At 47.2% G+C, this 18,190-nt stretch overlaps 2 protein-coding genes and 1 long non-coding RNA gene across 6 annotated transcripts; 2 read left to right on the forward strand and 1 right to left on the reverse strand.

The window, feature by feature from the left end:
• On the reverse strand, window positions 1–14,000 carry LOC107195443. Of its 2 annotated transcripts, XR_003045369.1 has the most exons (4): window positions 13,787–14,000; window positions 11,353–12,952; window positions 2,255–2,603; window positions 1–33 (listed from the first exon to the last, which is right to left on the reverse strand). It is a non-coding gene; the product is annotated as an uncharacterized LOC107195443 (long non-coding RNA). The 2 variants fall into 2 exon arrangements; XR_001516576.2 differs by lacking the exon at window positions 1–33 and having other exon boundaries at window positions 962–2,603.
• On the forward strand, window positions 2,385–7,391 carry LOC102896769 (tubulin alpha-3 chain). Its single transcript, XM_006908643.3, has 4 exons — window positions 2,385–2,520; window positions 3,383–3,531; window positions 3,836–4,516; window positions 6,723–7,391. Exons 1-4 carry the CDS (start codon window positions 2,400–2,402, stop codon window positions 7,017–7,019), a joined length of 1,248 nt encoding a protein of 415 aa, XP_006908705.1. The 5' UTR covers window positions 2,385–2,399; the 3' UTR covers window positions 7,020–7,391.
• Window positions 14,001–14,256: 256 nt separating the features above from the next.
• Window positions 14,257–16,728, forward strand: THAP7 (THAP domain containing 7). 3 transcript variants are annotated; one of them, XM_025044550.1, is made up of 5 exons: window positions 14,257–14,523; window positions 14,945–15,100; window positions 15,622–15,762; window positions 15,918–16,510; window positions 16,623–16,728. In XM_025044550.1, exons 1-4 carry the CDS (start codon window positions 14,444–14,446, stop codon window positions 16,480–16,482), a joined length of 942 nt encoding a protein of 313 aa, XP_024900318.1. In that variant the 5' UTR covers window positions 14,257–14,443; the 3' UTR covers window positions 16,483–16,510; window positions 16,623–16,728. The 3 variants fall into 3 exon arrangements, with proteins under 3 accessions (XP_024900318.1, XP_006908706.1, XP_024900319.1); XM_006908644.3 differs by lacking the exon at window positions 16,623–16,728 and having other exon boundaries at window positions 15,918–16,620; XM_025044551.1 differs by lacking the exons at window positions 15,622–15,762; window positions 16,623–16,728 and having other exon boundaries at window positions 14,391–14,523; window positions 15,918–16,620.
• Window positions 16,729–18,190: the final 1,462 nt, after the last annotated feature.

Raw genomic sequence — 18,190 nt, forward strand, 5'->3', positions numbered from 1 at the left:
GCGGTTCTCAAATTCTCTGGTCTCAGGGTCTCCCTTAATTAAAAATTACCGAAGAGCCTTAATTTCTAATGGGATAAATATATTGGTATTTATCCCATTAGAAATTAAAACAACTGTAAAAATATTTGTTGATTTTAAAGCAACACATGTTAACATAAATAACATATCTCAGTCTGAATAGCCAGTTCTTTCAAATACAAATAGCATTTCATGGGGGAAAAAATAGGGAGCTAGTTCAGTTGGGGATTCAAATACACAAATGCTTTTTCTCATGACAGCAGTATTTCAGCGTGTGCACAAGTACTTTATGTGTACGTTCCATTTTGTCCAGTACAGAAGGTTAATTTAATAATCTTTTTGCTTCATCAAGGACATTCCTAAATGAAATTGGCCTTTTTTATCCTTTTTAACTCTGAGTGCATAAGTGTGAAGAATCCAATAACCACTGGTATAGTTTGGTGCCAGTACCTTGATTTGTGTTCAGGTGCCAACAGTTTTACCCACCTTCATATTTTTGCTGGAGGACATAGTTCCCTACTTATCTAGAAGCTTCAACTTCCTGCCACTAAATGGTCAAACAGAGCATTCTGCTCTAGGCTTGAAGGGGTGAGGGCAGCTTAATAAAGGCTGAGTGCTAAAAGCTTGTGGTCTTGATAAACCAACTCAAGCAACCCATTGCAGTCTGGCAGAGAGGGAGCTGGAGAAGGAACACCCTGACCACACCACCTTCTAAGCTGGTCTCTAGCTGCTGTCTGCCATTGACTAAAGTAACCAGAAGCAGGGGGCAAAGAAACCCTTTGATGCACCCACGTGGGTCAGCCTCCGGGAGCATAGAGCTGCATGGAGAAAAGAAGGTAGAACTAGAGGGGCAGATAGAAGACACACTCGGGGAATGACCATTAGTGCTTTGGCCATGGTGACCTGTGTCCTAGTCCACATTTCCTTCCCCAACACTATTATCTTCTTTATCTCATCCTTTAATCAGGACACAATCAAAAACTGCTATTTATAGAATTGCTATGACTAGCTGTAACATGGAGTTTTGCTATTGACCTACAGCTTCCAAGTTTTAAAATAACGTAATTTTTGTATAGCAGGAAACACTTAGGTACCAAGACTAACTTTGATACCTGGTAGCTAAGAGGGTCACATAAACCTTGTGGGAAATAAGGTTTGAGAAAGCCTTAGCATTCTGAAACACGTACATATATTAAATTATATTTTGTGTGCCATATAGTGATCATTACCTAAAGACGAGTAGGTCTCATAATTATATTGTTTCCTAGCAAGAGTGCATTTCTATCCACCTAAGATCCTGTGCAGATACAGGTTCATAGGAGCTATCTTAAGAAGTGCCATTGCCACTTTAATAAAAGTTTTCTGTGGTAGTGTATCTGTACTTTGGAAATGTTTTCAGATTGTAATCATGTAAAGCACAGATAAGTTTTATTTTTTCCATCAATTCAATGCCAGAGGGAGCTTTTTATGCCAGATAGGGTCAGTGGAACAAAGAATAAATTTCCAAATTCAAAATATTGAATCCTCATTTCTACCTCCTCCCCATATTAAACATTTTTTTTTAAATGAATACTGCCAAGTTCCTTAATCTAATCACAGCTCCAAACATGCAATAATACCTTATTACTGGTATTATCTCTCCATCTTAATTTCTTATTCCCTGATCCTCAGGCCACTTTTCACTCTCTCCTGACAGTCACTATTGTGGTAATCTATGCCTTACCCAGCCAGTTTCTCCCAAATATTTCTGATCACTCTTCCCCACAATCCTTGAACATAGAGGAGCATTGACAGCTTCATTGTTTTTCTGACTCTGTCAGAAGGAAGCAGGGGGAGGGCCTGTGGGACAGTGTTTATAAAGCCTATAGTAGTGCACAGTCATGTCCTAGGCCTTCACACTCGCTCACCGACTTACTCAGAGCAACTTCCAGTCCTGTAAGCTCCGTTCAGGGTAAGTGCCCTGTACGCATGTACAGTTTTTTATCTTTTATACTGTATTTTCACTGTACCTTTTCTAGGCTACACAAATATGTTCCATTGTGTTACAATTACCTGCAGAGGCATACCTGTATCATACAGCCTAGATGTGTAGTAAGCTAGACCATCTAGGTTTGTATGAGTGCACTCTGTGATGCTCACACAATGACGAAATCAGCTAATGATGCATTTCTCAACGTATCCTTGTCATTAATTTATAGTGTCAGGTCTCACTTGCATGCCATATAGTGACAGTTACCTTGAAGATGAACTGAGTCTCACATTTATGTTCTGGTTCCCAGCGAGAGTGCATTTCTATCCACGTGGGACAGGCCGGCGTCCAGATCGGCAATGCCTGCTGGGAATTGTACTGCCTTGAACATGGAATTCAGCCTGATGGGCAAATGCCAAGTGACAAAACCATCGGCGGTGGGGACGACTCATTCCATACATTCTTCAGCGAGACTGGGGCTGGCAAGCATGTGCCCAGAGCAGTGTTTGTGGACCTGGAGCCCACCGTGGTCGGTAGGTATTTGGGCCTGAGGGCGGCTTTTCAGGGAAGGTAGAAGATCCTCGCCAAATCTTCAAGTGTGCTCCTTCGAATCCTTCTGCAGAAAGGAAGAACGGACACATGGGTATGTCCGTGACCATGTTAGGTGAGAAACTGAAAGGTAGTGCTTGAAATGGGCTCAATTTCTGATTTAAGAAACCCTCACATGCAGAAAAATAAGCTGCTTTGCCAGCAGTAAGATGGGCCGGTGACAGATTTATTTGTGACTGCCTCAGCCCCAGGCAGGTGGTCTTACAGACCCTGCTTGCGGGGTGCCGGGCGACGTCCCATCTTAATGCTGTGCAAGACAGTCTTGACCTGCATCTCAGATATAGGATGGTAAGTAGAGAACATTCACTGGGTTCCTCCAGGTTAGATGCCTGAGGTAGTTTCCAAAGAGAGTACCTGTCACTGGCCACCCAGGGGATGACAGAATGTCACTTTACAATCTGGGAGACCCAGGCCACACAGCATGCTCTGTTAACACTGCCTGGCAAAAGTCACGCTGGCATGGTGACTGTCTAGTACTCCAGTATTTTTCCTTTAATTATACCCTTTCATATAAATATGTACATGTAGAATTGCCTAGGCGGGGATGGGTGAGAGCTCTGCTCCCTTTTTTGGGAATAGGTCAAGCTGGTATTTGAGTTACCTCCCTAGAGCCATAGATTGCACTTGTGATCTGTATATTAACATAGAGGTGCTCTCTGGTGCTGTTGACCTACAAGGAACAGCATGTGCTCAGTATAATTGAACGGTCTCCGAATCTCTCCATGCTGGTGAATTAACAATCATCCTTAAAGACCTGAGGCACACGTGTCTTTGTCCTCATTGTAGATGAAGTGCGCACAGGGACCTACAGGCAGCTCTTCCATCCGGAGCAGCTGATCACTGGAAAGGAAGACGCAGCCAATAATTACGCCAGAGGCCATTACACCATCGGCAAGGAGATTGTTGACCTGGTCCTGGACCGGATCCGCAAACTGGTAAGATCACTGGGAAGGCTTCCTGTTGACATTGTCCTGGATGAGAGAGTAGGCCTTGCATTGGGACCAGGAGGTCATTTTGGCAAAACCCAGGCCAGAATTGTGACTCTGTCATCTTCCTTTCTGAAGTGCATTCATACATCTTAGTGTCTGCTTTGCCTCACCTCAAAGTGTAATGAATGTTCACTGGGGACAATTTGAATCCATGTGCTCTTGTAGAGGCAAGGAGAAGCAACCCGCAGCCTGTTGGAGACTGGCGGTATGGCGTATGCAGGTATTAATCACGGTCTCTGCTTTCCCTCAGGCGGATCTGTGCACGGGGCTGCAGGGCTTCCTCATCTTCCACAGCTTCGGGGGTGGCACCGGCTCTGGGTTTGCATCTCTGCTCATGGAGCGGCTCTCGGTGGACTACGGCAAGAAGTCCAAGCTCGAATTTGCCATTTACCCAGCCCCCCAGGTGTCCACGGCTGTGGTGGAGCCCTACAACTCCATCTTGACCACCCACACAACCTTGGAACATTCTGACTGTGCCTTCATGGTGGACAATGAGGCCATCTATGACATATGTCGGCGCAACCTGGATATCGAGCGGCCCACATACACCAACCTCAATCGTCTGATTGGGCAGATCGTGTCCTCCATCACGGCCTCCCTGCGCTTCGACGGGGCCCTGAACGTGGACTTGACGGAATTCCAGACCAACCTGGTCCCGTACCCCCGCATCCACTTCCCCCTGGCCACTTACGCCCCGGTCATCTCTGCTGAGAAGGCCTACCACGAGCAGCTGTCCGTGGCTGAGATCACCAATGCCTGCTTCGAGCCGGCCAATCAGATGGTCAAGTGTGACCCTCGCCACGGCAAGTACATGGCCTGCTGCATGTTGTACAGGGGGGACGTGGTTCCGAAAGATGTCAACGCGGCCATCGCTACCATCAAGACCAAGCGCACCATCCAGTTTGTGGATTGGTGCCCGACAGGATTTAAGGTAGGGCTGCGTGATAGCGAGTGGTTTAACCTTTCAGCATTTAGTAGACCTTGCAATAGAATGCTGCCCTCGTGGAGAACACCCCTGTTCCATGGCCACTACACTCTTGGTGTGGTCATAAATAATTGTATCAGAGTGGTAGTTTATTCGGTGGTGTCATGTAACTTCTTTTCTGAGTCATCACACTGTTCATCTGTGGTGAGAAAATTTTTTAACAAAACAGGAAATTTTCTGAAGGATCTTTGTTCCCATTTGGATGGTGGAATTAGTGCAGGAAACGTTGGTTGGCCTTAGAAATGATACTTTTTCTCATAATAGGAATTTTCTTAAAATAGCAGTTTTTTCTTAAATAGAAATGTAGGAATTTTCTGGGCATTTTGGTAACTCACAAATATTTGAAATCTGGGCATTACTGTAAACCTATTCCAACATGTACTTGGAAGCCGAATAACAATGTTAGGCTCTAGACCTGTTATCAGGCTAAGTGCTTCATCATGCTTGGGTTCGTTAACTTTGTTCCATCTTCTTTAAGTCCTTGCTCACAGTTGGTTTCTGCATTAGATAAAGCTGTAGACCCCACATTTGTAAGCCCTGATGGTACTCTGAGGAGTTTGGGGAGTTGCAAGTTCCAGGGCCATGCCAGATTGAAAATGACAGGTAGTGGTAATATGTGTCATATTCCCATTTGGAATGGCTATAGCTTGCCTGTGACTACACACAAGTTGTCGAAGTTGTCTCGCCCTTTGTCAGTTCCACTTTAAGACACACAGATCATCTCTGTGGACATAAAACTGATTTAAAGTGACTCACAGGTAAGGGTAAAATCTACAACAGGTTTCACCAATCTGGAAATATTCATTTAGACTTACATAGGTTTGCAGACATTAGAGGTAATAGATTGGAACTGAAACCTTCCGTTCTTTGTGTCTAATTACCAAGTTCTTGACTTGAGTGGAGGCAATTCTTTCAGTCAGTCACTGTGACCTTTGGAAAGTAAGGACATCCATGACAGCCTCAGCTGGGAGGTCTGTGCCCTGTACCCAGATTTTCTATTGTAGCTAAGTCTCTGGCTCCTGTGACCCAGTAGGGAGGCTGATCTATGGGGAGGTGCACGAAGTTAAAGCTTCTACTGTCTCCACAGAAGACAGTCCAGCCTCAGATGAACCATGTTGAATTCTCATTGCTTTTTTTTTGGTTTGGTTTATAATTTCACTGTATGTCATTTGCTCAGGGATATGCTCTTTTCAAGGACTCTTCCATATTTAAATACTTTCAGTTATAAAAATGCATGTGGCAAAATATTAAAACAATGCAAAAGGCTGAAAAACTAAAGTTCTCTTCCCTTCCCCAGAGCTTTGTCTTTCAAGAGATATTCTGTGTAAAGGTACATTATGCCTCATTATATGGGTGATGTTGACAGAGGCCAGCAACATAGGCAAAGGATGCACAATTTTTTCACATAGGTGACAGACTAAACTCACTGAACACAGATGGCCAAAAAGAACAGAAAGCTAGCAGCGTTCCCACTTGGGAGGGGCTGTCTGGCCTGGCCTTAGAGCTGTGGGAGGGTACCCCTTGATCAGGGTTGGAACCCCATGTATCCTTTTCCTGCCCCTCCAGACTTTTGGAGACTGGCTGTGTGCCTGGTGGCTGCTTTCTGCTTACCAGGACAGGTGGTGACTGCCTTGGCACACTCCCAAGCATTTGTATTTCTCTAGCATGATGTTCCCTTAACTGTCCAGGGCTCTAGCCTGTTTGTTATGCTATAACTATTTGTAAGCATAAATACATAGAATTCAACTTGCTAGTTTTCTTACCAAGTATACCATATACCTTGGACAAATTTATATGCCAGGACAGAGTGCTCATTCTTTTTTATGATGGTACATAGTGTTTCATGGTATGGGCATAATATTTTAACTTAGTTCCATCATAGTTCCCCATGATGGACATGTTTCCAGTTTTGTTATTACAGTGTGTTAACCTAAGTACATAAACATTTTTATACATGTAGCTTTGTGCTCTCGTTTGGGTAAACTCAAGAAGTGAAAGTATATAAAGGATATTAAATGTAGATATTGCCAAAAAATAATGTACCAATTTCTGTGGGGCATCATTTAAACCATGTCCATAGGTTCAGTTTTGAAAAACAAGCTACTATTTCTGAAGCCACAACATAAACTTTTATGTTTCCCTTCTCTGGTAGGTGGGCATCAACTACCAGCCCCCCACCGTCGTCCCTGGGGGAGACTTGGCCAAGGTGCAGCGGGCTGTGTGCATGCTGAGCAATACCACCGCCATCGCCGAGGCCTGGGCCCGCCTGGACCATAAGTTCGATCTCATGTATGCAAAGCGAGCCTTTGTGCACTGGTATGTGGGGGAGGGCATGGAGGAAGGGGAGTTCTCTGAGGCCCGGGAGGACCTGGCAGCTCTGGAGAAAGATTATGAAGAGGTGGGCGTGGATTCTGTGGAAGCAGAGGCCGAAGAAGGAGAAGAATACTGAATGGAAGAGTGCAGCTGGCAACCATCCCTTTGTATTCCCATCTATAACATTACAAGATATGTTTACCTATTAAAGTTTCTGTATTGAGGCATCATCTGTCCCTTGTGCTGCACTGTGACAAAATTCCCCTGATACCTGCCTTTTTCCAAGTGGATTTATAGGGAAAAAACATGTTTCCTCTTAGACTGAAAAAATTATGTATGTTTAATTGTGTCTGCATGTTTAGCTACTGCATTACTCCTAGAAAGGCTTCAAAAGGCATGGCTCAGGGAAGTAGGAAAAAAAATACTTTGATTATTTTAAACATTCTTTAAATCCTTTGTCCCAACCCATGCTTGTTCTTTGGAGAATGGAAAAGTAATCTGGTTTTTTTCTGAGTCATGGCATGGCTGTTTTCACCCTAACTCTTGGGAGGGGCCCTTAAAGCTGCCTCACCTAACTCAAAGCCACTTCCTGACCTCCCTTTCCACAAAGGCCCTTAGCTTTTCCGTCATGTCCCTGCAACAAGTCATTAAGGCAAGTCATTACATAGAACCTTCTGCCCAACACACTTCCCCAGAACTACCGCCCACCCTTCCCATTACAGGCACTGCCACCAGGCAATCATAAATCCTTGGTCCTTGTCTTTCTTGCCGAAAGAATTCGACAGAGACAGAGTATGAGTGAAAGTAATGGCTTTATTAAGCAAGATTATGGGCATAGGAAGATTATGGTCTGCCTGTGAGTGAGCTACGTCCTGACTGGTTTCTAGATTTGCAGATTATATGGGTTGGCGTTCCTGATTTCCTCTGAAGGCCACCCCTTGATTTGTTTTCCTTACTTGGGTTTTCTGTTCACCATCTTGAGCGAAACCCTCAATGCTAATGATATGTATAGTAAACTTATAATGAGCAAGAGATTACTTCAGGATACTAGAGACTACAATTTGCATGTGCACTGCCTGGGGATTTGTGGTTCCTTAAGACAGTCTTTAGTCTGGGCCAATCACATAACAGTGGTTTTGGAAGGTAAGCCAGATCTCACAGCTGAATGTCAGAGCTACCCTGGGTCCTGTTTAACTCCTGCTTTGTATCCACTGAGAGACCTGATCCTCAAAATCTTTTGTGGGGAGATGAGGGACCAAGATCAGCCTTCTTTAGCTGCTTCTTGCTGATAAGGGGCAGTAGGCTCTATCTAGTGAGGACCACGGAATTCCCACCCTGCCTGGTCAAGGGATCCCAGTGTTCACTCTGCTGTAGCTGTCGGTTCTGTCTCAAAGGAATGGGTTGAAATCCCTGCATAATCATCGTTTTAACATGAAACTGTTATAATCTGGAAAAGATAATTTTATTAGATTAAATATTCATGGTCCAAAGAGGAGAAGTATTGAGATGAGAGGGCCAACAAAGGGAAGGAGCCAGGAAACCCAAGACCAGGTAGTTTCCCAAGAGAACTAACCCTGGGCAGCCTGCTTGATAAGTTGGGATGCCTTGGATAGGAACCCCTGAATGTCTTCTTGTACCTGGCCTGTTTGACCTCAAAACAGCATTGTTCATTTAACATGGTGCAAACACCTCCCTTGGCAATTAAGGTATCAAGTGCTCTGCTGTTTTGTAAAACCACTGCTGCTAATGAATTGGTTTTGAAAATGTCTAATAGAAATGGCCACCAGGTGTTTAGATCTGCTAGCTCAAGTAAGAGGTTGTGGTATACTTGTGAGGAGGTAATTATTCCTGCCGGTCCTGTGGCTCCTCCAGTCACTATTCCCAGTCCATTCTTGCCATTCCCATGGCTGCTGTGGTCGCTATTCCCAGTCTAACTAATAAGGGAATCAAGATGCGTATTCTTTTTAATCAGAGACGGGGTGTGGTGGAAAGAGCATGCATGAGTAGATAATCGGAGAGGGCTATATCCAAAGGTAAGTATTTGTCTCACAAAGGAAATATCCTGATTTACTAGGAAGGAATCCAGATAGAAGATACTGTTGAGTTTTATGATTTAGTTACATAAGTAGCAGCAAGGGTGGCAGTGGCTAAAGGAGTGAGACAAAGCATGGAAGCTTAAGACCCTATTGGTGAATTTTCCCAGAAGGGAATAATGCTAATTTGGTGGTAGTTTGGGGGATAGCCCTCTTAGTTTCTTTCTCTGCCTTATTATTTTCCTGAACCATATAGCACCCATCTTTTTGATGGCTGCCTCAGTGTATTACCTCTACCTGTTTTGGTTCCTTGACCACCGCTAGGAATTGTAGGATTTCTGGCCCCTGTTTAATAGTGGTATTTTTGGCAGTTAAAAGTCCTCTTTCTTCCTAGATGGTGGCATGAGCCTGTAGAACAAGGAAGGCATATTTTGAATCTATGTAAATAGTCGATTTTATCTTTTCCTAGGATTAAAGCTCACATCAAAGCAATGAGCTCTGCCTTTTAAGCCAAGGTCATGATTGGCAAAAGATGAGCCTCTATGACCTCCTATAGGCTCACAACAGGATATCCTGCTTTTCTTTGTCCATTTTGTATAAAGCTGCTGCCCTCAGCAAACCATTCTTCCTGATTGTCAAGGGGTATATCTAAAAGGTTGATTCTGCTTGAATAAACCTGGCCAATGACGTCTAGGCAGGAACGGGTTAGCACTGGGGACGTCTCAGTTGGCATAAGAGAAGTTGCATTTAAAGTATTACAGGGCTTTAGAATAACCTCCGGAATATCTAAAAGAAGGGCCTGATATTTAGTGAGTCTTCCTCTAGTAAGCCAGAGATGGCCCTTCATTTCTAAGACTCCCTGGACTTGATATGAGGTGAAAACTTCTAGTCTTTGCCTTCAGGTTAATTTGTTGGCTTCCTCTACTATTAAAGCAGCGGCACTACTGTCCTTAGGCAGTGTGGTCATCACAGGCTATGTTATCTAGCCTCTTAGTAACTCACCGGCTAAGGGATGTCCTCTAGTTTCTGTACTAGGATTTTCATTACTGTTTCTTGTTTCTCTGCTACATTCAGTAAAAAGGGCTTATTTAAATCAAGAAGGCCTAAGGCTGGGGCCTTGGTTAGGGCCCTTTTAATTTCCTCAAAATCTCTATTTTATTCTCCTGTCCATTCCAGAGGTTTTTAATCAGGGCCCTCAGTGGCCTAATATAAAGGCTTAGCTATTAGTCCAACCTCTGGGATCCAGATACTGCAGAAACCTGCCATTCCAAGGAACAAGTATAATTGTTTTAGTTTTTGGAACCTCAGAGCTTAGAATGGCCTGTTTCTGGCCCCCAGATAGCTGTCTATTTCCAAGAGTTAAGATATATCCTAGATAGCTGACTCATTGCTGAGAGACCTGAGCTTTTTTTGTGAAACCTTTTCTCTTCGACCTTCGAGAAAATTAAGAACAGTGATAGTATTTTGATTTGAGGCTTCTCTAGAGGGACTGCACATTAGGAGATCATCTATATATTGGAGAATAGTCCCCTTTGTAAACTGTGGTTGTCTTTTAAGTCCTTTCCCAGCATCTGGGCAAATGGGACTATCCCTAAATCCCTGGGGTAGTACTGCCCAAGTATATATGGTTGTGAACACCCAGTCACAGGATCCGTCCACTAAGAAGCAAACAAATATTGTGAAGGCAGATGGACAGGACTGTCCTCCCCACCCCCCAAAAAAAGGCATTTTTTAAATCTAGGACAGTAAACCCATTGGTATCAACCGGGATTTGGGCTAGTATGGTATGTGGATTTGCTACAACAGGATGAAGAGGAACCACAGCTTCATTTATTGCCCTTAAATCCTGGACCGTTTGATATTCTCCATTAGGTTTGCTTATGGGAATGAGGGTGTTATATGGTAACTGACAGGGTACCAGGAAGCCATGTTTAAAATTTTTTTCTATGAAAAGTTGAAGTCCCTTCAGGGCTGCTTTCTGAAGTAGATACTGTTTTTACGAGGGTATTTAATCCCAGGCCGTAGATTTATTACTATTAGTTAAGCTGTTAAGGCCTTGCCAGGAATACCCTGGTCCCAAATTGAAGATTCTACCTTTTCTAGGGTATAAGCTGGGACCTGAGTAACGGTACCATCCTCAGATAGTATCATGGTTAAAGCTGGTCCAGGGGTGTCTCCTGGTAAACCTTAATATATTCCCTGAGCTATTTAGAAGGTTTCTCCCCAGCAGGGGAATATAGGACAGTGGGGCATAACTAGGAAAAAATGTGATTAATTTACCTCAGAATTGGCAAGGAAGAGAGAGGATAAAGAAACAGGTTTTAGGATCTCCATTTACCCCAGTAATAAGTATATTCTTGGAGGTTAAAGGTCCAGTGTAAGAGATCGGAGCAGATTAAGTGGCCCCTGTATCAATAAGAATATCAGATTGCTTACCTGCCATGTCTAGGGTCACCCAGGGTTCTTTGGTGGTGATGAGGTCATTGGTGGGTTTTAGGGCCATTGGTATCCCCAGGCCTCTTCAATCCTCTAGTGTAGCCATTGTTGAGGCAGATTGCTTCCATACTCAGACTGGGGGCAGTCTTCATTCCAATGGCCTGTATCTTTGTAGAGAGGACATGGCCCTGGGGGCAGCTTGCATTTGAAGCAGGTTCCATTACCTTGATTACCTGTAGTGTGGGGTCTTCTTGGTCCCTCTGAGTGGCCCTGAGGTGGCAGGATATTTCCAACTGTACTGCTGACAGCCAGGGCTATTAATTTAGCCTGGGCCCTATTCTGTCTTTTCTCATGCTGGAGCTTTTCCTCTTAATTTTGGTCACAGTTTTTAAAGAAGGCGATGTCCAGTAGTTATGCCATTGGCGTTTGAGATCCTAAAACTTCTGGAGTTTTTCCTGACAATCAGGGGCTGACCGATTAATAAAATGTTGGCCCATTAAAAGACTGGCCCTCAGGGATAGAAGGATCTAGGTTGGTATATTTTCTATAGGCCTCTATAAGTCACCCGTGGAAAAGGGCTAGGTTTTCATCTTTCCTGAGTTATTCCTTTTAACTTTTCATAGTTAATAGGCTTTTTAATGCATTTTCTCATTCCTCCTAAGAGGCACAAAACCATATGGTCCCTTCTCTGATTTCCCAATTCTATAATTTGGGTCCTGGTTAGGGACCGCTTGGGCTCCTCCAACATAGGTGTCCGGTTGATCAACTGACATTTGATCTCCATGCTGTTGAGCTGCCTCCCAGATTGTGTTTCTTCGGGAGTGCAGCAAGTAGTAATTACAATATAAATCTCTCTCCGAGTTAGGTCAAAGGCCAAAAAGTCTGTGCTTGCAAATTATCACTGAATCAGGAGGAGTCTGCAGAGGACTATCCAAGCCTTTCCTTACATTGAACTAAGTCCCTCAAGAGACGGACGTGGACTCAAATAATCCCTTTTCCATCAGCTACCTCCCACAAGGGTAGTATTTTTTGGGGTGCAGGATGATAGGAAGTCTCACTATGGGTGACTCCTGCAGGGCTGACTTCTACGTTTCCAGAAAGGCTTAGATAAATGGGAGTATAAGGCAGAGGGCCTATTTATTGGCCCTGGTTCTGAATTGGGACTGTCAGGAATAGATGAGGGAAGGGGGGCCCTGCCTCCAGATTGGGGGGGGGTATCTGAGGTCCCCCCTGACAGACAGTGGGTTGTTGAGAAGGGAAGCATCCAGAATATCAGGAGGGCTCTCCCTTGCCCCTGGTTTCTGGGTGCGGGGACTATAGAGAGCAAGATTTTTGGTATAGAATCATAAAGGCCTGCATGTAGGGGATTTCAGACCATTTTCCCTGTCTTCTGCAGAATAAATCTAGTTGTAAAACGATATAACTTAGGCTTACATTTCCTCATTTTCCTCTGTTTCCTAATTTATATTGGGGCCATATATGTTACAAAATATTAATCTTTTTTTCCTTATGTCACCTAGTTTATATCTACTCCAATTAAGATGTATCCCAGCAGGAACTCAGGTGGAATGGAAGATGTTCCCCCATATCGATGAGCAACCTGTAATGAATAAAGAATGTTTTTAGATATCTACAGGTGTTCATGTATTTCCAAGAACCTTTTGGAACTGATGGGGATCATGCATCCTTGATTTCCCATAGTTATTAGCAGGTAGTCAGGTGTCCCTGAGTATCCCACTGACCTCTGGCTAAACGTCTCCAGCAGCAGCAGCCTAGGCTGCCCACACACTATGAAAACCTGAGCTCGTCTTTTGGGACCTATAGATTTTATGTCCTATGATCAATCTTCCTAGACTCCCTACTCCTGGCATCGGTATGTATTAACCACCTTACTGTGTCCCAAGCTCCCTCTTAGAATGGCCAATCTAAATAGTCAAAAGAGAGCTAATGCTTCCAAAGGCAGCGGTTGCCACTGGCGCTTACAGATTTCAGTTCTCTGAGAAATGTACTGTCGGATGCGGCTGAAATTATATAGTCCAATTATGACCCAGTTCCAAGTGTCCTCATGCCTCCCGCGGATAGAAAGCAGGTGGGACAGGAGACAGGCGGAGATTAAAGTCTCGGTTATCGGAATCAGCAAGAATGTTTTCAAAAGCAAAGGACCAGAGATGTGGCCAAGTTCTTGTGTTCCAGAGACAAACAGCAGGAAACCCCATGCTAGAGTCTAGGAGATGAAAGCAACAAACTCGAGGAGCGTGGCAGCCAATGAGAGAAGCTGTGATCCCCAGAGGGACTCCTGTTCGGAAGTCTTGCAGAGAAGAAAAAAATAAAGAGGAGAGAAAAAGAATCATGTCCGGAGAGAAGTTAGAAACCGGAGTAGCCAAAGTTAGGTCGGATGTACTTCGGTCCTCTAGCCCGGGCGAGGACCCCTTACCTTAGCACCTTAGCGATCCGAGTCAGGGTACCAACACCTCTCCAGAAGTTAAATCGTGAGTACTGGTTTGTGTCACGTTCTTTAGATCACGCGTTCCGGTCACCACTTCTTGCCGTGGGGGTTTCCTTTCTTGCGATCGGGGCCTCCCCGGGCGGCTTGCATGGATCCTGAGGCACTGCCAGTTTCCCGCTGCCGCACCGCGCAGACCGCTACGCCCGGCTCTGCGCCGCCGAGTGTTGGATGCCGGGCATTGACTGCCAAGAATTAACCCCGAAAAAACAAAGGAGAGGTACCCACATTGCGAAGGCGCAGGCGTCCAAAGACCACGAGATGACGCCAGCATTGCGGCGACACCGCGATCCCGCCGCTTCCGGGGATCGCCCCTCCCCTCGGGCGACCGCTCCGCGCTTCCGAGTCTCTATGGTACTAACTTCCGCCACTCTCCACACATCGCGAGACTTCGGCGGCTTAGCAATGGCGCGACCGTGAGCGCCGCTGACGGGAGTCAGGAGGACCGGCTGGGAAGAGGCTCGGGCGAGATCCAGCCAGGAGAAACCCGGAAGGCCAAGGCCGCCCGAATCGGAGCGGCGGCTGGGGGCGCGAGGCCCCTCCTGGTCCGGACATCCGCCCGCGACCAAGCTCCCGCCTCTTCCCCAGATGCCGCGTCACTGCTCCGCCGCCGGCTGCTGCACTCGGGATACGCGCGAAACGCGCAACCGCGGCATCTCCTTTCACAGGTCAGCGCGCGTGCGTGCTGGCGCGCGAAGGTTCACGTGTGCATGTGCCCACTTTGCCCACCGCGTGAAGCCACGATTGCGCATGCGCCTTCTCAAGTTGCGCGGGGGAAGACTTGAATTTGTGGGTGGAGAGGATGAAGAGGACAGTTTGGGTGGGAATGAGTTTAGACTGGAAAGAAAGAACTGGAAGTTTGCGGGGACTGTTCTGCGACTCTTACCTGCTGGATGGTCCTTACCAAGTTGCTCTCCTTTTTAGGCCTCAGTTTCTTCGTCTGCCCGGGTGGGCGGTGCTTACCTGACAGGATTGAAGGGCAGTCTCTTGGCAACATGTTCAGGGCCTGCTCTTCCCACCTGGGGAGCTTAGGCAGCATGAGCCCAGGGCTGCAGGCAGCCTGCGGCTCACGGGTTTGTGGCTCCACAGACTTCCCAAAAAGGATAACCCAAGGCGTGGCTTGTGGCTGGCCAACTGCCAGAGGCTGGACCCCAGCGGCCAGGGCCTATGGGACCCAGCATCCGAGTACATCTACTTCTGCTCCAAACACTTCGAAGAGAACTGCTTTGAACTGGTGGGAATCAGGTGAGCTCCTTGCCAGCCAGTATTGGGGCCTCTATAGGAGGTCCCTAGAGCAGCTGGCACGGGAACAGGCAGACCTGGCTTCGAGGGTAGCTGCCTCTTCCCATCTCTGTACTTCAGTTTCCTCTTCTGACAGATGAGGACAATAAGACTCACCTCAGGATGACTGTGCCAGTGATGCAAGAAAAAAACATTAGCTTTTCCAGAAGGTGTTTTTAGCACTCCAGTCCTTCCCCCCAAGTCCACAAATGAAATAATTCTTTTTGGTTGTTAACTCGGTTCTGGTGGAGCTTTTCCATGCACCGTAACTTTGAAGAGGCCTGCGGGGAAGAGATTGGTGTAACTCTGCCTAACTTGACATTCCCAAAACTAATTCTTTGCTGTATGCCTTCCCACTCCCACCTTGGTAGCAGTGGAGACCCTGCTCTGGGGTGCTGGAGGGCATGCAGGCTCTGCACCCCCGCAGGTCAGCTGGGAGTGGCAGCGCTTGTTCTCCATCTCATGCAAGCTGCTTTCACCCACAGTGGGTATCACAGGCTGAAGGAGGGGGCAGTTCCCACGATATTTGAGACTTTCTCCAAATTGCGCCGGACAACCAAGAGCAAGGGGCACAATTACACACCTGGCCCCCCTGATGTCAGCCGGCTCCGGCGATGCAGGAAGCGGTATGTGCTACAGGTGGGGGGTGCCCCACTCCCACCCCAAGTCTGAGGGATTTGGCTTTAGGGTGTCTAAGGCTGTGGAGAGGGTTCAGGGAGCTAGTGAAGCGGGGTCTGGCAAGATCTTAGCCTGACTGGTCAGTCTCTCTCTCTCCCCACAGCTACTCGGAGGGCCGAGGGCCCACAACTCCTTTCTCTCCACCTCCACCTGCTGATGTCTCCTGCTTTCCTGTGGAAGAGGCCTCAGCACCTGCTGCTTTGCCTTCTTCTCCCACTGGAAGGCTGGAGCCTGGCCTCAGCAGCCCCTTCTCAGACCTCCTGGGGCCCCTGGGTGCCCAAGCGGATGAAGCGGGCTGTAGCACTCAGCCTTCACCAGAGCGAGAGCCAGAGCGGCAGCCATCCCCTCTTGAGCCGCGGCCTGTCTCACCCTCAGCCTACATGCTGCGCCTTCCACCACCCGCTGGAGCCTACATCCAGAATGAGCACAGCTACCAGGTGGGCAGTGCCCTGCTCTGGAAGCGGCGGGCTGAGGCTGCACTTGATGCTCTGGACAAGGCCCAGCGCCAGCTGCAAGCCTGCAAGCGGCGGGAACAGCGGCTGCGGCTGCGGCTGACCAAGCTGCAGCAGGAGAGGGCACGGGAGAAGCGGGCACAGGCGGATGCTCGTCAGACTCTGAAGGAGCACGTGCAGGACTTTGCCATGCAGCTGAGCAGCAGCATGGCCTGAGAGGCCACTGGACCCAGGGCTGAGGGTTTGCCCGTCAGGGCTCTGGCCTCTTCCTCAGTATACACCTAGAGAAGGACTTGATCTAAGCTGCATCCACCAAATGCCGTAATAAAGAGGATTTCTGAAGGAGGCCCTGTATCTGTCCGTCAGGGCTCTGGCCTCTTCCTCAGTATATATACACCTAGAGAAGGACCTGATCTAAGCTGCATCCACCAAATGCCATAATAAAGAGGATTTCTGAAGGAGGCCCTGTATCTGGTTCAGTACCAGGCTTGTTTCCGCATACAGTGGCTAGAACACCCAGAGGGCTCAGACCCTGGGGTCCAAGCTCTCAGCTGTGGAAAGCAGAGAGGCCAGGTCTTGCCCACCCCTCCCAGTATAGGTCTGTGCCCAACAAGGTTCTCTGACAGACTAGATGCTGTGAGTAGAGGCCAAGGGCAGCACTGGATACCCTTTCTTTGGCACCTTAAATTGACTTGACTTAAGCAATCTGGTCCCTTTGAAAATACTCCTAAAACCTAGGCCAGACTCAGTTCTTTTGTAAGGACACAGCATACTACCATCCAAGGCCCAGTCTACCCAGACTGAGTTTTAGCCTGCAGGCCAGCCCCCCTACTCACCAGTGCCTCATCTGCAAGTAGACAAGGGTGACAGTTTTTGACCACCTGTGGCTGCTATACTTGGCAAGTAGTGAGGGCCTAACAAATGACATTTCTAGGCCTTGGAGGTCTAGAGAGAGGTGAGGGAAGCACACAGGCAGCAGTACTGACCTCAACTTCCAACCCCATTTTTCTTCAACTCAGCTGGGATCTGGAAGGCCTCCCTGCATCTGTGATCATAGCAAACAGCTCAGTGCATGGGGCAGTTTTAACCACACAAGTGACTCCCTGCTGGGCCTTGGCCACAACCCCAAGAGTTGAATTCTAGTCCTGCAAACTCCCCAATGGTCTTGAAATTTGCTTTTTAGAGCCTTGGCATATAGCTTCATTTGTTCATATCATGTCTAGAAAAGACAGTCTAGCAGCCAATTACAAGGGTCCCCACTGGTCTGCTATAGACCACAGTTTGCAAATAATTCCCTAAGGCTCCAGGCTTGTTTTGCCCCAGGCCATTTCTTCCCTAGTGGGCAGCCTTACGGATAGGCTCCCTTTGCCTAAAGGTGCCCACCTGCCACCAAGGCTCCCCATCCGCCTGCCCCTTGCCTCTTCGGCAATGGCTGAGTAGCAAGTGCCACATTTGTGTAGGGGCACAAAGAAAGCGAGCTTCAAGGCAGGGAAGAAATTATTTCCCCTAAAATGGTTTCCTGGCAGCTGGGGCAGAAAGATCCTTGTTCCCAGAAAGGAAGCAAATTGGTGTGTTCCACAATGGGATGGACTCACACAGGGGACGGGGAGGACACAGTAGCTCATCCCCACTTCCCAGCCAGGCAAGAGCTTACAGTGCAGCATAGGAAAAAGGCAGCTCCAGTGGTGGTTTGGGGAGGTTGGCACCACAGGAGGGGAGGAGGAGTCAACCTGCCACATCTGCTCTCCCCACATGTCTGGACCACCCCAAGCAGAGGCAGGGAGTTGCTGACATAGATAGAGAACCAGGCAAGACTGGCCAATCCCAAGCAATTAAGCCAAATGGCCAGTCCACAGCTTTGGAAGGGCCAAGGGCTGAGGCCAGAGCTCACTAGTGGGGAATCATGCCAGCTCAGCTGGCTGTG

The sequence above is a fragment of the Pteropus alecto genome, unplaced genomic scaffold (assembly GCF_000325575.1).
Source record: "Pteropus alecto unplaced genomic scaffold, ASM32557v1 scaffold113, whole genome shotgun sequence".
Classification (NCBI taxonomy): Eukaryota; Metazoa; Chordata; class Mammalia; order Chiroptera; family Pteropodidae; genus Pteropus; species Pteropus alecto.